The 21,230-nt window shown below is 44.5% G+C and overlaps 2 protein-coding genes across 2 annotated transcripts in view; one reads left to right on the top strand and one right to left on the bottom strand.

The window, feature by feature from the left end:
* Nucleotides 1-768: 768 nt before the first annotated feature.
* dock6 (dedicator of cytokinesis 6) overlaps nucleotides 769-21,230 on the bottom strand; it is a 28,421-nt gene continuing 7,959 nt past the window's right edge. Inside the window, exons 14-50 of the mRNA XM_070847200.1 lie at nucleotides 21,016-21,178; nucleotides 17,790-17,907; nucleotides 16,604-16,674; nucleotides 16,352-16,490; nucleotides 16,137-16,238; nucleotides 15,945-16,031; nucleotides 15,323-15,554; nucleotides 15,036-15,200; nucleotides 14,114-14,286; nucleotides 13,308-13,409; nucleotides 12,815-12,901; nucleotides 12,311-12,406; nucleotides 12,057-12,197; nucleotides 11,480-11,593; nucleotides 11,193-11,363; nucleotides 10,969-11,102; nucleotides 10,612-10,781; nucleotides 10,327-10,478; nucleotides 9,849-10,031; nucleotides 9,524-9,650; nucleotides 9,330-9,414; nucleotides 9,072-9,168; nucleotides 8,822-8,956; nucleotides 7,794-7,946; nucleotides 7,453-7,611; nucleotides 7,259-7,359; nucleotides 6,979-7,171; nucleotides 6,143-6,286; nucleotides 5,876-6,007; nucleotides 5,752-5,766; nucleotides 4,651-4,776; nucleotides 4,473-4,562; nucleotides 4,151-4,387; nucleotides 3,462-3,605; nucleotides 3,199-3,305; nucleotides 2,928-3,101; nucleotides 769-1,237 (exon numbers count right to left, since the gene is read on the bottom strand). Coding sequence (XP_070703301.1) covers nucleotides 1,195-1,237; nucleotides 2,928-3,101; nucleotides 3,199-3,305; nucleotides 3,462-3,605; nucleotides 4,151-4,387; nucleotides 4,473-4,562; nucleotides 4,651-4,776; nucleotides 5,752-5,766; nucleotides 5,876-6,007; nucleotides 6,143-6,286; nucleotides 6,979-7,171; nucleotides 7,259-7,359; nucleotides 7,453-7,611; nucleotides 7,794-7,946; nucleotides 8,822-8,956; nucleotides 9,072-9,168; nucleotides 9,330-9,414; nucleotides 9,524-9,650; nucleotides 9,849-10,031; nucleotides 10,327-10,478; nucleotides 10,612-10,781; nucleotides 10,969-11,102; nucleotides 11,193-11,363; nucleotides 11,480-11,593; nucleotides 12,057-12,197; nucleotides 12,311-12,406; nucleotides 12,815-12,901; nucleotides 13,308-13,409; nucleotides 14,114-14,286; nucleotides 15,036-15,200; nucleotides 15,323-15,554; nucleotides 15,945-16,031; nucleotides 16,137-16,238; nucleotides 16,352-16,490; nucleotides 16,604-16,674; nucleotides 17,790-17,907; nucleotides 21,016-21,178 — 4,862 coding nt within the window. The 3' untranslated portion in view covers nucleotides 769-1,194. The remainder of the gene's footprint in view (nucleotides 1,238-2,927; nucleotides 3,102-3,198; nucleotides 3,306-3,461; nucleotides 3,606-4,150; nucleotides 4,388-4,472; nucleotides 4,563-4,650; nucleotides 4,777-5,751; nucleotides 5,767-5,875; nucleotides 6,008-6,142; nucleotides 6,287-6,978; nucleotides 7,172-7,258; nucleotides 7,360-7,452; nucleotides 7,612-7,793; nucleotides 7,947-8,821; nucleotides 8,957-9,071; nucleotides 9,169-9,329; nucleotides 9,415-9,523; nucleotides 9,651-9,848; nucleotides 10,032-10,326; nucleotides 10,479-10,611; nucleotides 10,782-10,968; nucleotides 11,103-11,192; nucleotides 11,364-11,479; nucleotides 11,594-12,056; nucleotides 12,198-12,310; nucleotides 12,407-12,814; nucleotides 12,902-13,307; nucleotides 13,410-14,113; nucleotides 14,287-15,035; nucleotides 15,201-15,322; nucleotides 15,555-15,944; nucleotides 16,032-16,136; nucleotides 16,239-16,351; nucleotides 16,491-16,603; nucleotides 16,675-17,789; nucleotides 17,908-21,015; nucleotides 21,179-21,230) is intronic.
* On the top strand, nucleotides 18,784-20,059 carry angptl8 (angiopoietin like 8). Its single transcript, XM_070847342.1, has 4 exons — nucleotides 18,784-19,104; nucleotides 19,565-19,714; nucleotides 19,839-19,952; nucleotides 20,042-20,059. The coding sequence occupies exons 1-4, from the start codon at nucleotides 18,784-18,786 to the stop codon at nucleotides 20,057-20,059; spliced, it is 603 nt and encodes a 200-aa protein (XP_070703443.1).

The raw sequence follows: 21,230 nt of genomic DNA, 5'->3' as shown, positions 1-21,230 counted from the left end.
AGTTACAGTGTTAATGTGCTGCAGTTTGTTTACAATAGTGCAATAAAATAGGTACAGTAGTTGGAAATGGCTACAGTGAATACATAAACAGGGCGTTGAACACATTCAGAGTGCTTTTTGATGGCCGTTCAAACAGTCAGAAGAAGATGCAGAATGTACTCGGGGACGTCCGGGACCTCCACAGCGTGACAAAAAGGTCAAAATGTACTCGGTTATCAGACCGTGCGGCAGCATGAGAGTAAACGTCACAGTTTGAACATGTTTGTGTGGGTGAGGAGGAGGAGGGGGGAGGCCTGTCCGAGGGGCAGCACTTCTGTGATAAAACATCTAATGAGACCGCAGTGCATTACAAGAGAATTTCACAGTTTAAAAAAAACACGTCTAAACATCCCATCCTGCCCGCTACAGTAATCCCTTTTTTCTTCTTAAACCGCAGTCTGGACGGGATCCCACCTCGCTCCATAGTGAACTCTCATAACGAGAGATGGGCAGATAAACGTGACAACGTGAGGAAGAAGGAATGTCAGTTATTTGGTCTGATGATAACAAAAGAAAACTCCCTGGGACTATTTAATAACCTAGTCTGGCGTTGACTAGTACTAGACAAAGTTTTTAAAAGAAAATGTCTTACAAATTAAATAAGGCAACAACAAAAAAACAAAACAAATGCTAGAAGCAGAGAGGAAAACCTCCTGAGCGACTCCCCCCCCCGAAACGATTTGGATATCAAATGTGTTTGGCAGCGCTAGTCCTGTGAAAAGTTGAGTCAAAACCAGACCGAGCTCGGAGGCTTAGGTTTAAAACGCCGACATGTCAGAGCCTCGCTCCATATGACGATGTTTACGGTGCAGATAAGCTTCCAGTATAAACAGCCGAGGTTTTCTCCTAGAGGTGTGAGGGGGGGGGGCGGCGACGGGGGAGACGGCTCAGCAGGGAAAGAGGTGACAAGTGTGTGTGTGTGTGTGTGTGTGTGTGTGTGTGTGTGTGGTGTGGGCGGATTAAAGCATGACTGGGTGGCCTGGGGGTGGTGGGGGTGACAGAAGAAGGGGCTAGACGAGCAGGAGGACGGTGCGTGTGTGCTTGTGACAGTTGGCGTGCAACACGGCGGGGGGGGGGGGCAGACAGACAGACGGGATGAGATGTGGCTAATTTTCTAAAGCTTGTTTCTCTGTCGTTATCCAGTTTGCTGTGACCTCAACAGTCGGCTCTGCGGAGACTGGACCGGCTGTAGGAGTTCCTGCGAGAGAAGAGCAAGACGATGAAGAGCGTTTCACTTCAGATGGTTTGTTTTGCTGAAAAATGTAAATTCTGTGTGAAAGAGTCAAAGTGAATATCATCTTTTTGTGGAGTCCCACTAAGAGCCTCATGACTCTGAACGTGTAAGAATGAAGTAAAACCCACCTCGTTGTTTTATTCTGTTCTGGTTATCAGGTCACGGCTTCCACACCAATATAACCAGGTGAGACTTCAGCACAATAAAATGTTCGAACATCTTTTTAGGAGTAAACTTTTCAAGCACTTTTCAGGTAGCTTCACCAAATATATTCACTTAATATAAATAACTTAATATAAATGCACCACTGTTTATTTTACCATCTGTTCTTATTATCTTTGAATGTTTCGATCTGTATTATTTAATGCAAGTACAATACGTAGTTGGCTACCCTCCGTGTGCGTCACACACAAGTCAAAGGTCAGAGGACGCACACACACACACACACACTCTGAGAGCAGATGGTCGCCCTCATGACGCCGGGTTTACACCAGACGCAGACAAGAACAGAAAAACACTCCGCTTAGATTTTCAGTGTCTACGTCTACGCCGGTAATGATCAATTAGATATCAACTAATATAAGGGCTTCATTTATATTTTCATGTCACGTGTGGTCATCCATGTTTTTGTTTTGATTAACATTTGGTGTCACCCAAAACCAAAAGGCCTCACCAACTGGCTGGAGCACTATTGTAGAGTACTGTAAAGTGTTTCTTGTATTTTGTCCACTCCCTGTATAAATGAGAACAACTCATCAATAAGAAATAAAAGATTTTCTTTGAGAAAAAAACATAACTTTTTCTCTAACGGGGTTTGAAATACGTCTGCGTAAAGCCGAAGGTGCCAAATAGTTTGACTTTTCATACAAAAAAAGCTGTAAAAAGCAACATCCTGATAGTTTGAATGCGGCTCCTTACAGCATGTACATTTAAATGCTGCTTTTTTACGGCGCTCTAATGATAAATATTAGACCGCAGCTTCACACACTGAAAACAAATCCACCAAAAAGCAGCTTTAAGTGTTTTTTTCATGGATAAATGGATGTTTTTTTAAATAAATAGTGTATGAAAAGTGATATTTGGCATTGTTTGCCACAAGCGTCTGGTGTGAGACGGCAGAAGATAACAAATAACGACGTGATCATTTCATCTCAAACATGAAAAGATTTTTGCTTTAAAAGAGCGACTGCGTGAATGAATCAGGGAGCATATTCTGATTCAAGTATCTTCCTAAACACAGGATTGTTCAAATCCCGTAACACGCATTAACATTTAGTTTAGCGAGTCTGGAGGAAACATCTACTTCTAAAATATATATTTGCCCTCAGTATCAAAGCGTCGCTGCAGCAGGTGTTGTTGACTCTAGTTCTGTTTTTGATTACGACGCTGCAGCCCTCAGACCCTCACAGGCAAACACAGAGCTGATGCCAAAAGCAGATGAAAACAAAAAAAACACATGGTGATAGTTACAAAGTCAAACAGGCCGCAGTACTTAAGGCACCGCACCAACTTTCTCTTACAAAACGATGCAGAATCTTTGAGAAATGTGGCTTGTGTGTCACACTTGTGTTGTTTTGATGGTATTGGAGAAGTAGGATGAGCTCATTTTGTGCGTAGGCGTGTGTGTGTGTGTGTGTTTAATGTCTCAAGTTACCGTTGTGTTTGTGGAGTCTGAGCTGGCAGGGCTCTGTATAGCTGGGGGATCTTGCGGTTGATGAGAGGACCCAGAGCTTCTTTCAGTTTATTGTAGTTCCTCTCCAGCTCTTTGTGGTACTCCTTCTGATCTGGCCCAATCAGAGTTTTATTCCTCCTCAAGGCGTCCTCGCACCTGCGTGAAAACAGAGCAGAGAAGACACGGGGGAGCTGGTATTTGTTTTTATTGGTTACACAGCAGTCGGCGTCTGGGCCGCGGAGTGTGTCATCACCTCTTAGTGAAGTCTTTAAAGCAGAGGCGCAGTTTGTTGTGATGGCGAAAAAGCTTCGGGTCATCAGGAATGTCGGAGAGAAAGACCTGCGCCACCTCAAGGGGGCCCTGTGAGGGGGAGAGGCTGTTACATATCTGCTGAGGAATGTCTGTCCCTCCTTAAAACACTAACCCAGACTTTCAACCTCATTTGGATGAGATTAATATTCCAGTGTGACGTGTTAAAAGCATTATGGTTCTACATTATGATCTGAAAGTATCCACCTGGTTGACGGTGGTGCCCACGCAGCCCTGCAGCACCATCTGCAGCATCTTGGAGTCTGCGGGGTCCTGATTTGTGGCGAAGGCGAGCTCCTGAGTCTTCTTCTGCATGTCCTCAATGGCCACCTCCATGGGGACAAGAATGATCTGCACAGCCAAAGACAACAGTCAGGGCCGACTTGTCCCCTCAGGGGAGAGTGGGGTTGGTTGTCACAGTGCTTATTACAGCCAAACTAGAGGAGGACTGTTTCACCATGTTCACACCAAACATCCAGCCGGATGTCAGGCTCGTTTCTGTCCAACCACTTTGTTTAAGATGCACGAAACACAAAACAAATTTGGTGTTTAAGTTTGTGGCAAATTAGGCATTTCATAAACAAACATTCATTCAAAAGAGGAAACAATCAGCTTTAATTTAAAATGTTTTTTCCAGTTTGTAGCGAAGGACGTGTGGCAGCAGCATTAAAACCTGTCAGGAGGTCAGAAGGGGCTGGTAGTCTCACCTGTCACGTCCATTAGATGTTACATTCAAACTACGGCTTCTCATTCTCATTACAGACAATAATTCAAACAAATAATAAATTTAAACAGTTTAGACAAATACAAGGAGGATTATAAAGACGGTGATTCTATTTGGGGTTTCGAGCTTAAAAAAGAGTTACAAATGTTTTTTTTAGTGAGCGGACACCCACCTCCTCCTTGTGGATCACATTGATGCGTGTCTTGATGTACGGGAAGGCGTGAGATGTTGTGAGGATGGTTTTGCGCTTGTACTGCTCGTTGAGGTCGCCGTGGGCCCGGCCGTCCAGGGTGAAGGGCGTACAGTACATGAAGGTCCGCAGGTTGTAGTTCTTGTCAAAGTAGGTGATTCTTTCCTTCAGCTCGTACGTGTCGAAGAACGGTTCGACGTAGGTGATCTGGAGGTAGGCCTGACACAAGCACAGACTCATCAGCACAATTACACCTTCTGCAATCTCTGTATTGGTCACAAACTATGCGAACACATTGTGTTACCTTGTTGGGATCCAGTTTGTTTTTGTCCACTGGGTTGGAGTCCTTGATAATCTCAACCACGTCGTCCCCAAACCTCTCTGAGTAGAACTCCTGCGCACCAAAGAGATTCATCTTCAGAGGTATGCCGCACATAAATCACCACTGACACCTTTATTAGTAACATGGCTAGTTAACATGCCTCGAGTCTGTGGGAGATCTCGGCTAGTTTGGTGATTGATGGCTCCTTGTACACGAACTCTTGTTCATCCAGGTCTCCAAACCGGCAGCCGTAGAAACCCACCCGGAAGTAGGTCCCAAACATTCGCTAAACACTGGACGGGATGAGAAGATGTGACTGAGTGAGTTAATATGTTAATAACAACAATAATACATTTTACAACAAGAGACATGAGGGCAGACAGGTAAGGGGGGATAAAAACAGTAATGTTGTACAGAGTAACACAGTATGATGAGCATTACAGTGAATAAGCCAGTCGGTGACCGATATTTAACATATTAAAACATGTTTGCTTGTCTAGCTTTGCTTGTGTAGCTTAAACAACACAGCAACAACTAGAGAGACGAGACATTTTGGATGTAGAGAAGCTGCGAGTCTATAAATTCTCCATTAAAAATGTTTTCATTTCTCAAAGCAAAAAGGGTCATCCTGAGAGAGAGGGGAAATTAGTTTCTCTACCGTGCTTTAAAACATGAAGAAATTCATAAATTAAGTTTCTGATGATCTGGGGACCCTTTGTTAGGAGGGAGAGGTGTCTTCCTGGGAACTGAATGCATCAGGCTGTACTGTATCGTAGTAGAAGGTGCTCGTATCCGCCTGCGTTTCAGTTTTGTAGCCCTCGTTCAAGTGAGGTCACTTGGTCTTGGTTTAAAGGACAACAGACAAGAATATGTGCACTTTTTTTCAGTCATTTTGACATTTTTTGATCTGTCTCTATCTATTTGTCTCTTTCCCTGCAGGAACTGACACTATCAGTCTTTTAATTGTCAAACACACGGTGAAAAGGCTGAAATGTGTTGGTTTACTGCATGAATATAACGGAATATGTAGTATTAGAAAAGCAAGGGCAAAAAGAAAACAAGTGTCTGGGCTGGAATGGAAACTGTGGTTTGACTCATCTGTGTCAAAGTGTGAAAGCCGGTTTGGTGTCACTCACCAGCAGCGTGTCGTTCACAGAGGAGGGGAGAAGAAGGAAAACACTGTCAGTACAAAATAAAAGCAACTGCTGGATTAGTCTTAATGTAAGTGTGATGTACTCAATATGACGAATGAGCTTGTTACCTCCCATCCTGAACTCTGGAAAAAAGTAAAAAAAACAGAGAAAACACATATCAGACACATTTTCTCATCAGCACTGACGGCCCAGTTAATCGCTGATCAATCCGGGATCAAACTGTCAGCTCACCTGGTTGTAGACTTTGTTGAAGGCATCCTGCAGCTTCCCGTGGACAGTGGCCAGCTTTTTGAAGTCTCTGTTGGCTTCGTGGATGGGCAGCAGGATCTTGTACACTTCATTTATGGCTTCGTACATGGCAGCCTGCAGAAGAATGGAAATCCAGTTTTACGCATACCACCCGATCACATAACAGCCCCTCAGCCGTGTTAATGCTGTAACGTTGTGCTGTGTTAACATGCAGTCTGTCACCATGTGGTGGGAGAATGTGAGTCGTACCATGTTAAAAGAGGCAGCTGCTTGCTCCAGGAGGCCCACCAGGCCAGACTCGCTGAAGTACTTCCCAGCACAGATCCCCTCCTCCTCTGGAGACAGGACGTCATCGGATACGGCTGACTCCTCCAACACGTTGGATGAAACATTCTGAGGGAAACACAGAGAAGTTAAATCTTTATATTTGCTCATTTTAACAGCTAGTTTTGGGACAAACTCACATCTCATTCTGCTTCTCATGTGTATTTTCTACATAACAAATTAAACAGGGCTGCACCTTTATGGACAATTTTATATTGCACTTTCATATTTAAATAAGCAGAACGGGGCTTTTAAGGTGTTGGGATCTGCGTGCAGAAGGGCGTGTGTGGACCTAAATACTTTGCAGACTGCAGACGTGAGGCGATGTTTGTTATGTTATCCCTCTTGGCCTTCATGCATTTATCGTACTGCAGTTTTTATGGTGTTTTTTCAGGTGGTTGAACACATTTCTTGTGTTGCTTTGCAGCACAGAAAAAAGTCTCAAGCATTCTTTGCATATGGTTTGTTCCTGCTTAGCATTAGTTGCCCTAAATCTGAAATACTTCCAAACAAGAGGAGATGATCCATTTTGAGGTTCTAGCTCTTTGTTTTCTGCTCCAGACATTTAGTTTTGTTTGCCTGCTCTGTTGTACATTACTCTTCTACTCTCAACTATAAACTCTCAACTTTATACGCAGCAGAGTTTTCTATGAGCAGAGCCGACATTTGAAACGTCAATATCACAGTCGAATCTGTACATTTAAACGTGTGAAGCCAAAATCGTAATCGAGGTTAATATTCGACTCATTGTGCAGCCCTACCTGGAAGGTGACACAACCAATCGGCAGGTAGCGGCAGTCCTCCAGCATGTTGAGGTATTCCGCCACCAGCGCTGCGCTGTGGACCAGACAGTGGGCAGCCTCAGCGTGGTTCCCTCTCTCGCAGTGTTTTCCTGCCATGTTCTGCAGCCACGTCAGACGCAGGTCAGGGGAGTTCTGGTAGCCCTTTGCAATCCTGAAAAAGAGAAAAGAAGGTAAGCAGAGACTTTAGCTGTGACACCTCGCTGCTGTATGCAGGCCTCATTAACGTGCACCACATTACCTGTACATTAGGTCGATGAGCATCTCTGGATCCTGCTGATGCTCTTTCATCTTAACAGTGTCAGTAAGAATCATGTGCAGGTTGAACACCAGATCCTGGACCTGCAGATTCGAAAGTGCAACACAGCGCATTAGTAAAGTCTTGTCCGCTCCAGCAGCTCCAGATGTGACTCTGTATAGAGGCTGTTTACACGCCTGCTCTGGGAAGGGCGTATCGCGCAGCTCCAGGTCCTCTTCAGCGTACGTCAGGATCGTCTTGAGTGAGCGACGAAGATGCTCCTCATTGAAGTTTTGCGACGTTCCCACGAGTGACGACAGGGACATGGTGACCTGCATCTTCACTCGGGCAAAGTTCTGTTCCAAGAGGAAAGTTAGGACAGGTTGTGACTCACAAGGAGTGAAAGTAAGGATTAGGGGTAAAAGGCAGATAATTTAAATTTATAAGATTTCTGTTTTTACTGCCATTTTCCAGGTTGTAACAAGAACATTAAAACACGAATGCAAATCCACAACGCAAAGACAGCGTTCAGACTTACATTTCCAATCTCAAAGTTCTGCCTCATGAGCAGGTACAGCGAGGCCGAGGCGTGACTTCTGACAGAGCCGACGCTACTGCTGCAGTGACGAAGGAGCCGCAGGCACAGGTCTGCACAAAGCTCTGTGTCCTCTTCAAACAGCATCTCTGGGAACTACACACACAAACACACTTTGTATACTGCTGACTCAGAAAGTATGATGCACTACTTGTTCCTAACAAATTAATGTTATTTGCATAATAATAAAACACAGATGTAAGGATAAGATAAGTAAATATACACAAGAAATCCGTTTGTTTCCCCTAAAAACTGAGTCTGGAGGTCAGAGTGGTGAGAATGTACAGTATGTATGTTCCATTATTTCAAACTGTATTAACATCCGATTGTTAATTAAATGAATAAACCAACAGCAAACTACAACAGACCGAGTTCAGACCTGCTGCATTAATGTGTCTTTCGTGATGTGATCATAAGCGAACGGCTCCATGTACAGGTGTCAGAGCAACCAAGACACATTGAGGGCACATTGAGATCCAATCGCTCAGACCACATTATTCCAGCAGTGTGTACAAGAGAGCGTGTCCTCGACCTCATGAGGGTTTACCCACGGAACTGACGTCCTCAGCCCAAGCAGAGGGTACCCCGATATTAAGGTGATTTTAACTTACTGAACTTAACTTAATGTTTCTGGTGGAGCGGCATCTCCGCCCGCTGAGCACAGTTAATGTCTCTAATCTCCACCGAAACGTAGCTCTGCACTCAGAGTAGTTAACGTTAAGCATATGATAGATATATGTATATGGAGTGTGATATTAAAGATAAGATCATTTTAAATGGAACATGATGTTGTGGTAATGTCGCATCAGGCACAGACACACAGCTTTAAAAGGGATTTTGAATAGAGATGTTGCTATTAAAGATACTTTCAAATGTTTAGCATTTTAAATAAAATGTTGATACTCTTTTACAAATGATGTACGTGTTTTTCTTTTTCAGTATTTTGGTGTAACACTCTTTCACTCATGTACCTTGAAGACCAGCGCGCGCTGTGTAGTGAAGCAGTGCTGCAGGAAGAGGGCGCTCTGGTTGCCTGCCATGCTGTGGAGGAGCACTCTCAGCACTCCACCCAGAACACTTTCCTTCAGTTCTGACGCCACCACAGTCTGAGAGAGAGACACAACAAATTACAGCAAGGCAAGTCTACACAACACGCACAGTGCTGTGTGTGTGTGTGTGTGTGACAAATATCACATGGTGATTTATTTCCCATTGCTTTACCTTGACTATAATCTCCAGTGTGTCCAGTACTACCAGAGAGGCCTCTGTAGCTAAGTTTCCATCCACCACAGACTCTTGCTCCATCTCAGCTTTAGTCCTGTAAGAGGTGTTATTTCACAATCACATCTAAGCATGATTAAGATGAAGAGACAGCATGTTCTGATCCTGAAATCTATCACTAGTTGATTTGTACCCTGTGCACGTCAGGAAAAAGTGCTTTTAGTTGGCATTGATGGAAAGATGATGTAAAGAACATACTTGTCGACTCTGTCTGTGTTTTGTCTCCAGTGAGTGACATTCTTCCTCCACCTGACATTCTCCTGGCTGCCGTACGGACTCCTTTCTGGAAGAGAAAACAATTTACAACTTATGAACACCTCCATCAAAAAACAAAAGCAGCTACTGAAACACACACACACACGAACAGAGCACTGTGCTCTCATGCCCTTTACCTCTGCAGCGACGGACCATCTCCTGACGGGCTCCGATGGTGCCCAGTATGGCCTCCTCCAGTCGGGCCTTCATGTCCTGAGACTTTTTAAACGTCAGGCTGTTGATCCTCTCCAGAGCCTTCTTCCCCTACAACCACCACCAACAATGAGAGAGAAAATAAGAAACAAAACAAAAACCAGAGCATGCTACACTACTGATAAGCATGACCGGTAACTTTAATCATGATGTACTACAGCTCTGACATATATCCTATATATATATATATATCCTAATTTAGAACCTGAGAAGTGCATGAGTGACAAAAGACTCTCTTAGTTATTGCACCTTGTATTCAAAGCAGGAGACACAGAGATGCAGCAGATCCAGCAGGCGGTTGATTTGTAGCACAGACAAATCAGACACCCAGCGCTCCAGGAGAGCAGCATCGGCATTCTTCAGCACCCACAGGAAACACACCAGCAGAGTCCTGCTGCACTCGGCAGACAGAGAGCTGGACTGACGGCCGGCCTGGTCAACACGGACACACAAACTCAGTGGCAGTTTTTAACCTGCTTCACTACAAAATGGCTGTTTGGAGAGAGCTATGGAGGACAAGGACAGAGAGCCACCTACAGGCTAAGATTAGCAGTTGTACTTTAGAGAAGAAGAATGCAAATGCTTTCTGTGTTTGTGTGGAGTTAGAGAGAGGGCAGAGCGCTCGTCTGTCAGAGTGAGGCAGCAGCCTCCCATACGGAGGCAGATCTGTGACCCGTCAGTCTGTAGGGCCCGGGGGAACAGCCTGACCCCTGCCGATATCACTCACCACTGTGGGCAGTGCGAACGGGTTCGCTTTGACATGCGGCAAAGGGGAGCCGGCAATCGCCATGGCAACAGACTGACTGATAGTGCTGCCGCTGTCTGGGTCAGAATCGTCGGCGTGGGCTGAGGCATGGCGGACCCGAGCTGGCGAGGAGTCTACGAAGAAATAAGAAAAGCACTCTCAGGTGCAAAAATACTGGAAATAAAAACATTTTGCAAATGAAATAAATGTGTGTGGGAGCTGGACAGCTGTAACAATATCGGTGGGTGGCTTGTAGGTTCTGCTGACCAGAGAAGTCGTGGAGCTGATGCAACGTCTCCATGACGATGGGGATGAGGGGCAGGTAGAGCTGAGCGACGTGGGCTCTGACCTGAGGGTCAGTGTAGCGAGGGTCTGCATCATGGCTGCACAGCAGGGAGTGAACGGCACTGATGGCCTTTTTATGGAGGAAGAAAACCCTGTGCAGAAAAACAAAAGTACATCAGGACAGTTGTGTTGCTCACTGCACTCTTTGCAATATGCGAATCTAAGCTTTTTCTAAACCTTGAAAACACGACAGTCTTTGCACAAACCCTGGCTACACTTTACTGTACTTCATTTGATTTCTACTGGGAACTCAGATGTCAGTCCTGATTCTGAACTTACGCTTCTCCATCAAGGGTGAGGGAGAGCTCAGAGAGCAGCAGGCCAGACAGGAAGTGCTGCTGGCGAAAAGGGACGGAGAGCTCAAACATGGTGGCTACACGCTGGTCCTGCACCATACTGGAAAACGCTGAACTCTGTGGATACAACGGCAAATAAGATGATGTGAAAATATCATACGAGTAGTTTAAATGAGTTATATTGTATTTTCCAGCCTGCTCCTTTACCTGTGAGGTGGTGGAGGAGGTGGAGGGGGAGGGGGAGGCTGGAGGGCTGAGAGTGGAGCACGGCAGGTTGAGCGTGACGTAGTGCTCGTGGCTGCAGACAATACGAGTGAAGTCCATCCTCAGGGCGTTCAGAGAACTGGGGTTCTGCGCTGTGTGAAACTTGTTGGCAATCTGTTGAACACACAAGTTTGTTTGAGACAGTAAAAGCTGTTCCAGAATAAGCGTGGGAGCATTGTGAGTCAAAGTGTTTGGCGTTAAAGGAAAACGGGGAGGGGAGCCATAGGCACCTGTTTGTAGTAGGAGCGGATGAGGTTGAACACAAACCCCCGGTCCATGAGAGACAGAAGGTCATTCAGGAAGAAGGCCAGACTGTTATTTAACCTCTCCACAAGCTCCACATCCTGAGAGACAGAGAGAGAGAGAGAGAGAGAGAGAGAGACAGAGACAGAGAGAGAGACAGAGACAGAGAGAGAAGAGAGAGAGACAGAGACAGACAGAGACAGAGACAGAGAGAGAGACAGAGACAGAGACAGAGACACAGAGAGAGAGAGAGAGAGAGACAGAGACAGACAGAGACAGAGACAGAGAGAGAGACAGAGAGAGACAGAGACAGAGAGAGAGGAGGGAATAAGGACAAAAGGGAGCATATATGATTAGATACAAGAGAAGATACATCACAAGAAAATGTGGTTATTTCAATCAGTGATACCAGTAATGATCAAACGTAGGTTGAGAGATGAGGCGACTTTCTACTTGAAAACATTTTTTAAACCACAATCATCTTCCATTTGGTCAACGCTTTGTTCCTTGAAAAAATGATCAGCAGTTAATTTCTCGAACTGCTTGTGGTGCAGCTTTGTGTACCTTGTGGTATCGACCGGCAATGTCTGCGCTGATGGCACACACAAGTGCAGCAATGTCGTCCACAAAGCGGTCTGGGAAACGCTGGCGCCTAGGAACGTCCAATTTTGAGGTCAGGAATAAGTGATGGGCCATGCTCTTTGTCTGGAGGAGAGAGGGAATAAGAGAAAATAGTCATTTCATGAAAACGCTGCCTATCCTGCTATAATAATGGTCCCTACGGCTTGCAGAGTATAAATGCACAAAAGCATGCTCACCATAAGCTGAAAGAAAAACCAGGCCTGCTGCAGCGCTGCCTCCCTCACTGTGCTGGTGCTCACCACCCACTGCAACGCCAGCTCCTCGTGGAGCAGCTACACATGGACCAACACACAGCAAGTTTTAGCTTACATGAGGAAACCATTTTAGCAACACGATGGGCTATTAAGGTTAAAGTGGTGTGTGTTTGCATCACAACATGTGAGCTGTGACTGGTTTGTAAAGATAACGGTGCAAATGTTTGATATTTATCTATCAATGTAAAACAAGTTGAAATAAAATGAGCTTTATTAAAATCATTATCAGGTGATGGTTTGATTAATCAGTACCTCTGCCACAGATTTAGTCCTGAAATCTTCAAACTAACTCGGACACAGTTGTTAACATGTCATGAAAATGAGTGACACTGAACGTTGATGAATGTTAGGACATCAAAATGTGTTAGTTTGTTTGTGAAGAATGCCACTTTTTGTACATTTTGTTATAGTAGGTGTCAGTTTTACCTTCTTGGTAATCTGCCTTGTGGGAACTGAAAACAAGGCCACGCTGTCCAGGAAGGCAGACATGCGATTGCAGCTGCGGTCGTTTGCCTGACATGGAGTGACGGCGAGGTGAACACAGAGATGAGGACAAAGTGATGTGAAAATGGGTGAATGGAAACGGATGGGTGGACAGAGAACTCTCTATGACGAGGGCGAGGCCGGTGAGAAATCTGATGGGCACCAGGCAGAGATTACGCCTCTCTCTCACAACAGATAAGAGCTGCTACCCAGCGGTAAGAGGGTGAATTGTTAAAGACGGACAAGGTGCAGTAGTGGATAAACGAAGGTGTGATGGATATGACACGGCGAGCAGAGTGAGAGGCAGACAGAAGCAGATACGTCCTCTGAGAACTGAGGAAGGAAATGACCCACAAGAGGCGTTCAGAGATGGTTCAGGATGAGGAGGTGAAGGTGAGGAGGAGGAGGAGGAGGAGGAGGAAGAGGGATTTGGCACCTGCTTGAGGTCACAGCTGGAGTTGGGGTTCCGGCGTAGCACAGATCTGGAGCCCCCAGGGGCATAAGCAGAGTTTACCCAGGAGTGGGAGCGGTCAATGCCCTGCCATAAGCCACCAGAGACACACACACACACACACACACACACACAAAACACATACACAAACACACAGTGTGGCAAGAGGCGAGGACACAGTGAGTAAAGGGAAGGTAATTACCACACAAGAGAATATCTGAAGGATAAAACTGGGCAGAGAAACAACAGCAAGGGACGAGGAGCAGGGAAATGTGAAGCCTGGATCGGTAAAGAAAGCAGGAACGGGGGGGGGGAATAAGGAAGGGCTGGAGGAGGGACCACGTGAAACACAAGGGACAGAAGCACAAAGCATGACTGCACTGTTGAGTCAACCTGAGCTTATCGAATCTGCTGTGAGGAGTCGAAACACGGTCATAACGGACTGATATTGGATAAACAGACAGTAGGAATATGGCACAAGGAGTCCAACAACAACACTGCTCTACTGTATAGATAACAAGATGGGGTTTTATTATCTAAAAACAAGACCTTTGATGCTCAACGTACTAAAATATGACACGATTTGAAAATGAATAATATAAATCTGCAAATCAAACCACAAATACCTAAGAACAGAAATTAGAGCCAGTGTATTGGTGCAGATTTCTCACAAAACATAAGAAGAAACCATGAAACTACAACATCTGAAGTAATGAATATCAAGTATTAAACTGACTTTTCATAGCTTGAATAAAAATGACACATTTCAAAGCAACAGAGGAGCCACTCACCTTGCTCCCTATGATCCTCTGCACCTCTTCGTCAGGGGACACTGGGGTGCTGGCCAGGTCCGGGTTGGAGTTGCTGATACTCTTGGAGCGGGACAGGTGCAGGCTGCTTGGGCGGGCCGTTGCTCTCGATAAGGTGGCGTACTGCATCGGCATCTCGTAGGACTGCGAGCCCGCTACTCGTGAAGACGGGTGAATAGATGGGGTATTAGATATGAGCGAGCTGACAGCCATGTGACTGCTGGTGAAAGGTTCTACCTCTGCTTCTCAGACACAGACCGTACCGTTCAGACTGTATACGAAGATCATGGATGTATTTTAAGAAGTGGATACTGGACAGAAAACTGCCTGTTCAGTCTGATAAGAACTGCTCAGCCACCCACTGAATATGCTCAGTAGTGTTCCTCCCATCATGCCTCTGGCCCAACCACCCTGATGACTGACTCGTACGGACGGATGTCATTCAGCAAAATTAAAAAAAAAAAAGACTTTTCTGGGTTTTACAAAGATTAAACCTCTATAGCTAGAAACATACGATAGAAAGAGTAATAACTGACCATGTTTATAGCTGGAGGTGCCTGGCAGCACTTTTATAGACGTCTCTTTTCAAATGGTGCTCTGAGGGGAAAATCCTTTTTGGGCTACCGAGGATTTTTGTTGCAATACTGCGAGTGGCCACTGGGAAAAATTGGAGGAATTCCAGCATCCAGCTCTTATAACACGCTGATGTTCTATCAAGAGTTAATTTTTCTGATCAGTTCTGATCAGGTGGGTGTATTTGGAGCCAGAGTCTGAGCAGTGATGATCACTACTGCTCAGACTCCAAATGATGTCACCAAGATGGCATTTCTTTTGTTCAAACGGAGGAAGTGGAGACACATCGTCCATCTACATATTCAGTCTATGACTCAGATTGGTGACTCACCTGACGGGGGTAGCGCAGGTTCAGCAGTCGGCAGGCGGAAGCAGTAGTGGATGTAGGACGCCAGCAGGTTGTTGCGGCCGTGCTGGTCCTGGTTCCCCTCCAGGTTCTTGTGGATCTGGTTGACCAATAAAGCCATGGCTTCGAAGGCCGTCCGGCCCAGGTTCACTGTAGATAAATTAGATAATAAACAGTGAGAGCAGCAGGACTTAAAACAATAGCTGGGAATAAAAAAAACTTCTCCAGAAGTAGAATTGGTGTGAAATCGCTGCCCTTCAGAACTCACTCACCGATTTGACCTGCGATCACCGGTGGGTAGACGATGAGCTGAATGAGCTTGTTGAGCAGCTGGTGCAGGAACCTGACGCAGGTGTCCAGCAGAGCCCCTCTCAGTGCGGTCATGCTGGCCTTCAGCTCCCCCTCCATGTTCGCCTCGGTGATGATGACGTCCTTCAGGCGGAAGGGGAAGGAGTACTCCTCCAGAACGTACACCAGAGTGAAGAACTTATCCAAATATGGGTCCTAGAGTCACCAGCAGAGTAAAAAAGGCATCACTTGAACTGCGTGAATATAAATTTATAATTTAAGCAGCGTTTTTGCAACAGAAATTTTAGATACAGCTGACAGTGAGTCAGTCAGTAATGTGCTCCAGCTAGTTTCATTTTCTTTCCACAGAAAAGCCAAACATTTACATTTACAATAGATGAAAAATATGGATGTTTTTAGCAATAATTAATTACAATTTCAGAACCTCAGCCAATAACAGTAATCTGTAATCATTTTTTGATATTTTGGCAACATTGTTTTTAAAGCTTTCATGCCAAAAAAGTTAAATGAATTAAAAAATACCACAGGTGGGGAAACAGCACTTAGCAAAGCAGAAACTGTGGTATAAAAAGCATATTTGTGTACCTGAGTGTGCACCGAGGAGGCTGCTGTCACCTCGACATTGAAAACTCCTTTGTGATTATCCACCCACTTCATGCCTGGGAGCTGAACCTGCCGCACAGTGACGTCCAACTCATTTAACACTCAGTCACATCACAAAGGAGCAGCTATCGGCAGGGAAACGGATATTCACAGGCGGACTTGAAACACACTCACGTCAGGGGTGAGCACAGAGTAGCTCGGCGGAGGCTTTTCCACTGAGACGGGCAAACTGAAGGAGCCGGTTCGGAGTCGTCCATGCTGCATCAGAGGGATCCACTGCAGGGGGAAAGAGACACACGCGATCGCACACGGATGGCAAGACAACAGAAGAAGCTATCAGTGTGTGGGTGAGAGTATTAAATGTGGGGCAGCTGAGCGAGCGTCCTCACGGTGTAGCCCACAGGGGTCTCCAGAGGGGTGTTCTGTTTGGGTTGGCAGCTGATGTGGTAGAAGGTGAACAGCAGGTGGTGGTTGTCTGTCAGGTTGGCAGGAATCTTCATCTTCATCTCCTCGTAGAACTCAGGAGACCTTGGGAGGAAGAGTCAAACACGATGTTTCAGGGAGGCACTGAGAGAGAAGAAAAGCTGGACGCACGCCAGTGGAAGGTCAACGGTGACGGCGAACAGGTGGTCGAGCCTTACTTGTTGTGGTAGATGACAGGAGTGTACGCCTCTTTCATGAACTCAGCACAACTGGACTTCCCAAAGATGACCTTGTCAAACAGCACAGTATAAATATAGTTGCTCCCGAGACAACAGGAGGAACTCAGCACTGCCAATCATTTATAGAATTTCACCATCAATATCTTTTCACGTCCATGTGCAACACTTGGTTGGCTTTGCAATTAAATCACACTTTTTCACAGTGTCAAACTGCATATATTTTGGGTTCAAAATGACTGGTAGGTACAAAAACTTCTGGAATTGGTCCAGTAGATCACATCCATCTGCAGCCAAAGAAGGTCCACTAAAAGGTCTTGTTTTTGCCACTGACAGGCTCAGATTGTTATTCTAAGTGTGTGACAGCATTATGGAAAGGATCCCTGCAGAGAGAGACCTGAAAGATCCTTTTGGTTTAACCACAAACAGGCTCCAGACTCCACTGCACAGGAGATGCTGGTGTGTTGCTGTCTTGATCAGTTAGTTTGTATGTGTTGTGTGTGTAGAGAGCGATATAATGGCTGTTTCTGGTTAAATAAAAAGAATCTTACAGGTCTCTCTCTATGGGGATCCTCTGTAGGATTCATTTACACCCAGTTTGCTGCTGGCAGCCAAGAACTATTGGACAAAAGCTTTTGTAAGTGTAAAAGTAGCAGGGTTATACTTTAATTATTGATATAATTCTTGCCGACTCGTGAGTATTGCACACTTGACTAGAAAGGTGACTGCAACACCCAAACAGTGTAATTAAGATGATACATTTCTAACAGTGGAGAAGTGAATTATGTTGCAGGAGTGTTTAGAACCTTCTCGTGCCACCGCTGTCTGACCACAAGTTTGTTTTTCATAGATGAGCAACTAATTTCATGCTTCCAAGTACACAGATAGTGTGTGTGTGATACTCCAAAGGTTTATTTTAAGTGGAGCATCACTCTGTGCTCAGTGCTGCACTCATTTGATATTCAAAAAGAAAAATACAGTTCTAACACAAAGGATTTGCTGTTGCTCACGAAATGCAAAAGTTTGCTTCACCCTTGGCTCAAAAAAATAAGCTCCTAATAAATCCTCCATAGTATTTCACTGCCTCAAGCTGTTCTTTGAGACTGGAATTTCATTTTCCTGTGAACATCACAGTCACGTCACTTCGTTATGACTGTGTGTGACTCACTGGCAAAGCTTGACTGGGGTCCTCTCCTGCCATGAACTGAACCTTCACAGCAATGTTCCTCACTGAGCCCTGACGACTGCTGAAGTTTAGGCTTTGTGGGTAAACGTAGAGCAAGTTCCTGAAAGGCAAAATGATGAGAATGAGAAAAAAATAACAAGAGTAATAACAGAAGTAGAGTTAAAGGAACATTGTGTTTAGGTTAAATTACTTAAATGACAATCAGAATCATAAAATACTGGTTGTAGGGAGGCAATGTCACCTTTTTATGTTGTTAACAATATCACATCATCCCTCTGCACTCATTCCTGAAAACTATAAAAGCATGTAACAGTCTTAGTCTCAGAAAAGACACAGATAAAGGGTTACACGTGTGCATGCAGGGAATTCGTGACCTTGTATTGAATTTGCTTGGTGACAGTCGCCTTAACTTCCATCCAAGGCAAACATTGGAGGTAACTTTTGATCACATTTTGAAACAGCTAATTTTATCTACTTGCCAAGAGGCAACAACTGGATACAAAATCATGTATCTTTAACAAAACATTAAATAATATTTGCTGACCATATTGCGATCCTGCTGATACATTTTGTACTAAGCACAAGAGTACGTCATACATCTGTATGTATGTCAGATGTGTTTGTGACCTAAATGACAGAACGAGTATCTCAGGGGTTAAACTTCAGGGCAAGGTCACTGAGATTAAGGCCAGGAACAGGGCCTGTGGATCAGACCACAGCTGAGCTAATGTTTTACCACAGTATCACATGAACACAGCCAATATAAGGCGCGCTGACCACCCTCCCAAATTCATCATTCACTGGATATTCTGGTGATGCCAACTTCTGCACAGCTGCAATAGACAAATAGATTTTATAGCCTTCCTTCCTCGTTTGCGAGGAGCTTTAAGAATTGCTGAAAAAAATAATCAACTTTTTAAAAAACTGAGCAAAACTGACTAGACTGTTTCTAGACGACAGCGAGTTTCTAAGCGAGATGGGTGATATGAAGATGATCTGGGGCGTGTGCCTGCTTTGTTTGGCCGGGGGTCTAAGAGGACTCCACGCAGGTCCGCTCAGGAAGACTAGCAAGATTGAAAAAAAGACAGCAACACAGGAAGAGGTCAACGTGCTCATGTTTGGTGTCATACAGTTCAGCGAATCCATCAACTACGTGTATGAGACCACAGAGGCAAAGATAGCTAAAGTCAGCGAGACTCTCAAGAGCCACGAGGCGACTCTCCAAAAGCTGGGGAAGCAGACTGAGCGGGCTGCAGACACGGAGGAACAGATAAAAGAAGTCATACAGTTGCTGCAGGTAAGAAAACGCAGAAAAATGTAAACACCGGATTCCTCGTGTGCTGCTGAATGTTATCACAAGAGAGACAACCACAGAGAATTACAATCAAACTGCAGATCTAGACGGCATAACATGCAGGAGCTTCTAAAATCCCTATCAGATTAAACGTCTGTGTTCCTTGGCCCTCGACAGAAAACGCTGCTGAACAGAAATGCAGAAATGTTAAACACCACAACAATGCCCATACTATGTCTACATTAGCTCCAAAGTCTAGCAGTTCATGCTCGAGCACACTCTTTTGAATCACCATATGAATCTTTAATTTCATTTCCTGAAGTACGTAGATAAATCTCTCTCTTTTATGTGAGATAAGAGAGTGAGGGTGTCATTAGAGAGCTGCGTGTGACACTGCGGGGCAGGCAGCTACCAGATCGCTGTCGGGGGATGGAGGTAATATTGGCAGATGCTCTTTTGACAGGCCCAGATGGCCAAGCAACAGGCTCAGGCCAAGATGACTAAAGACTGGCTGACCAGCGTGGAGCAGGAAGAGGTGGAGCTGAAAACTAAAGTGAAGAGGTTGGAGATGTATCTCAACAACTCTGCACCCACCAGCATCAAAGAGCTGCAGGTAACAAGGGGCAGTAAATCTCTCTCACAGAGACAAGAAACAACCTTTACTTCAAGGCATCTTCACACAACAGATCTGTTGACCTGCAGTAAATAAGCTACTTTAACCTTATTCTTGTTTTTAGGAGAGAGCAGAGGGTCACTCCAACGTCTTAAAAGATTTACAGCACTTGACCGAGTTCCAGAAAGAGAATATTGAGAGTCAGAACGAGCAGCTCTCCAGACTGCAGAAGATGATGGTAAGTCACTAGTTCAAAACAAGTTCACGCTCTGAACTTTTGATGTTTCAATTTCAATTAAATCGACTGCTTTTATTTCCACCTTCCAGAGTGAAGCCATGAGATAGTCATTTTGAGATTCATCGCTGAGGGTCTAAACGAGAAAAGTCCATCCAGATCTCAGACCTCAGCTCTGTGACGTCACTGCACTCCTTCCAGCCCTGCTATATGTGCTGTAGATGTACTGTATGGCCAGAGAACACTTTTTATTAGTACCCTTATGATTATGTCATACATATGTATATGTATTATAACACACATGTTTTAGTGTCTTGACGTTGATGTACTTTGTAGACTTTGTTTTTTAAAACAATTAGGCTTTCAAATGAAGTTGTTAAGAAATTATGATAAATTATTAAAGTTTTTGTGTCACCAAACACTATCTTATGTTATTTTTAAGTATGTGTACAAAGAAAACTCAAATACAATAGTTTGTTTTTGTATTTAGATGTTTTACAAAACAATGATATCAATAACAATGTGTTTTAAATACATGTGTGGGTGAAGCAGATGGCGTCTTGTACTGCACTGGAGCCACAGTCTTATATAACCGGAGGAACTGAAGTGTGAAAATCTGTTATTGTAGTCTTTTGGGCATCAAGGTCATTTTGAAACTACGAGTGCTTCTTCTTTTTTTGTGTTTTTTTTAATCCGATGTGTTGTTGTTTCATTTCTTCTTAAATATGTGAAGTGTTATGTTTCTTTTCATATATTATTTGAGTTATTGTTTAATCAATATTGTGAATTTGCATGTGTGTGTGTGTGTGTGTGTGTATATATATATATATATACACACACACATATATGTAGACTTTAATAAAAGATTTACATATTTTAAAAAATGAAAATAGAAGTGTTTTAATTTGTCCTCTTTACTTAAAACTACAGACTAAAGTTAAGGCAGAAATACTCATGATATTTGTCTGTTTGTTTGTGTGTGTGTGTGTGTGTGTGTGTGTGTGTGTGTGTGTGTGTGTGTGTGTGTGTGTGTGTGTGTGTGTGTGTGTGAGATAGGTGAGCTCACCTGTAGGTGGTGTGCGGTGTGTATACGTAGCGAGCTGGGAACTCCAGCACGTCTTTGGTTGGGCGAACGCACAGGTTTGGGTACGGCTTCACGTGAAGCAGCTCTGGTGACAGACAGTAATGAGGCGAGTCCGGAGCTGGAGAGATGTCGATCTTCAACTGGACTGAGGGACAAAATATGTCATGGAAACACAACAAGATTAAAAACACAATTCA

The sequence above is a fragment of the Pempheris klunzingeri genome, chromosome 17 (genome assembly GCF_042242105.1).
Source record: "Pempheris klunzingeri isolate RE-2024b chromosome 17, fPemKlu1.hap1, whole genome shotgun sequence".
Lineage (NCBI taxonomy): Eukaryota > Metazoa > Chordata > Actinopteri > Acropomatiformes > Pempheridae > Pempheris > Pempheris klunzingeri.
This window is presented reverse-complemented; position numbering and strand designations above follow the sequence as displayed.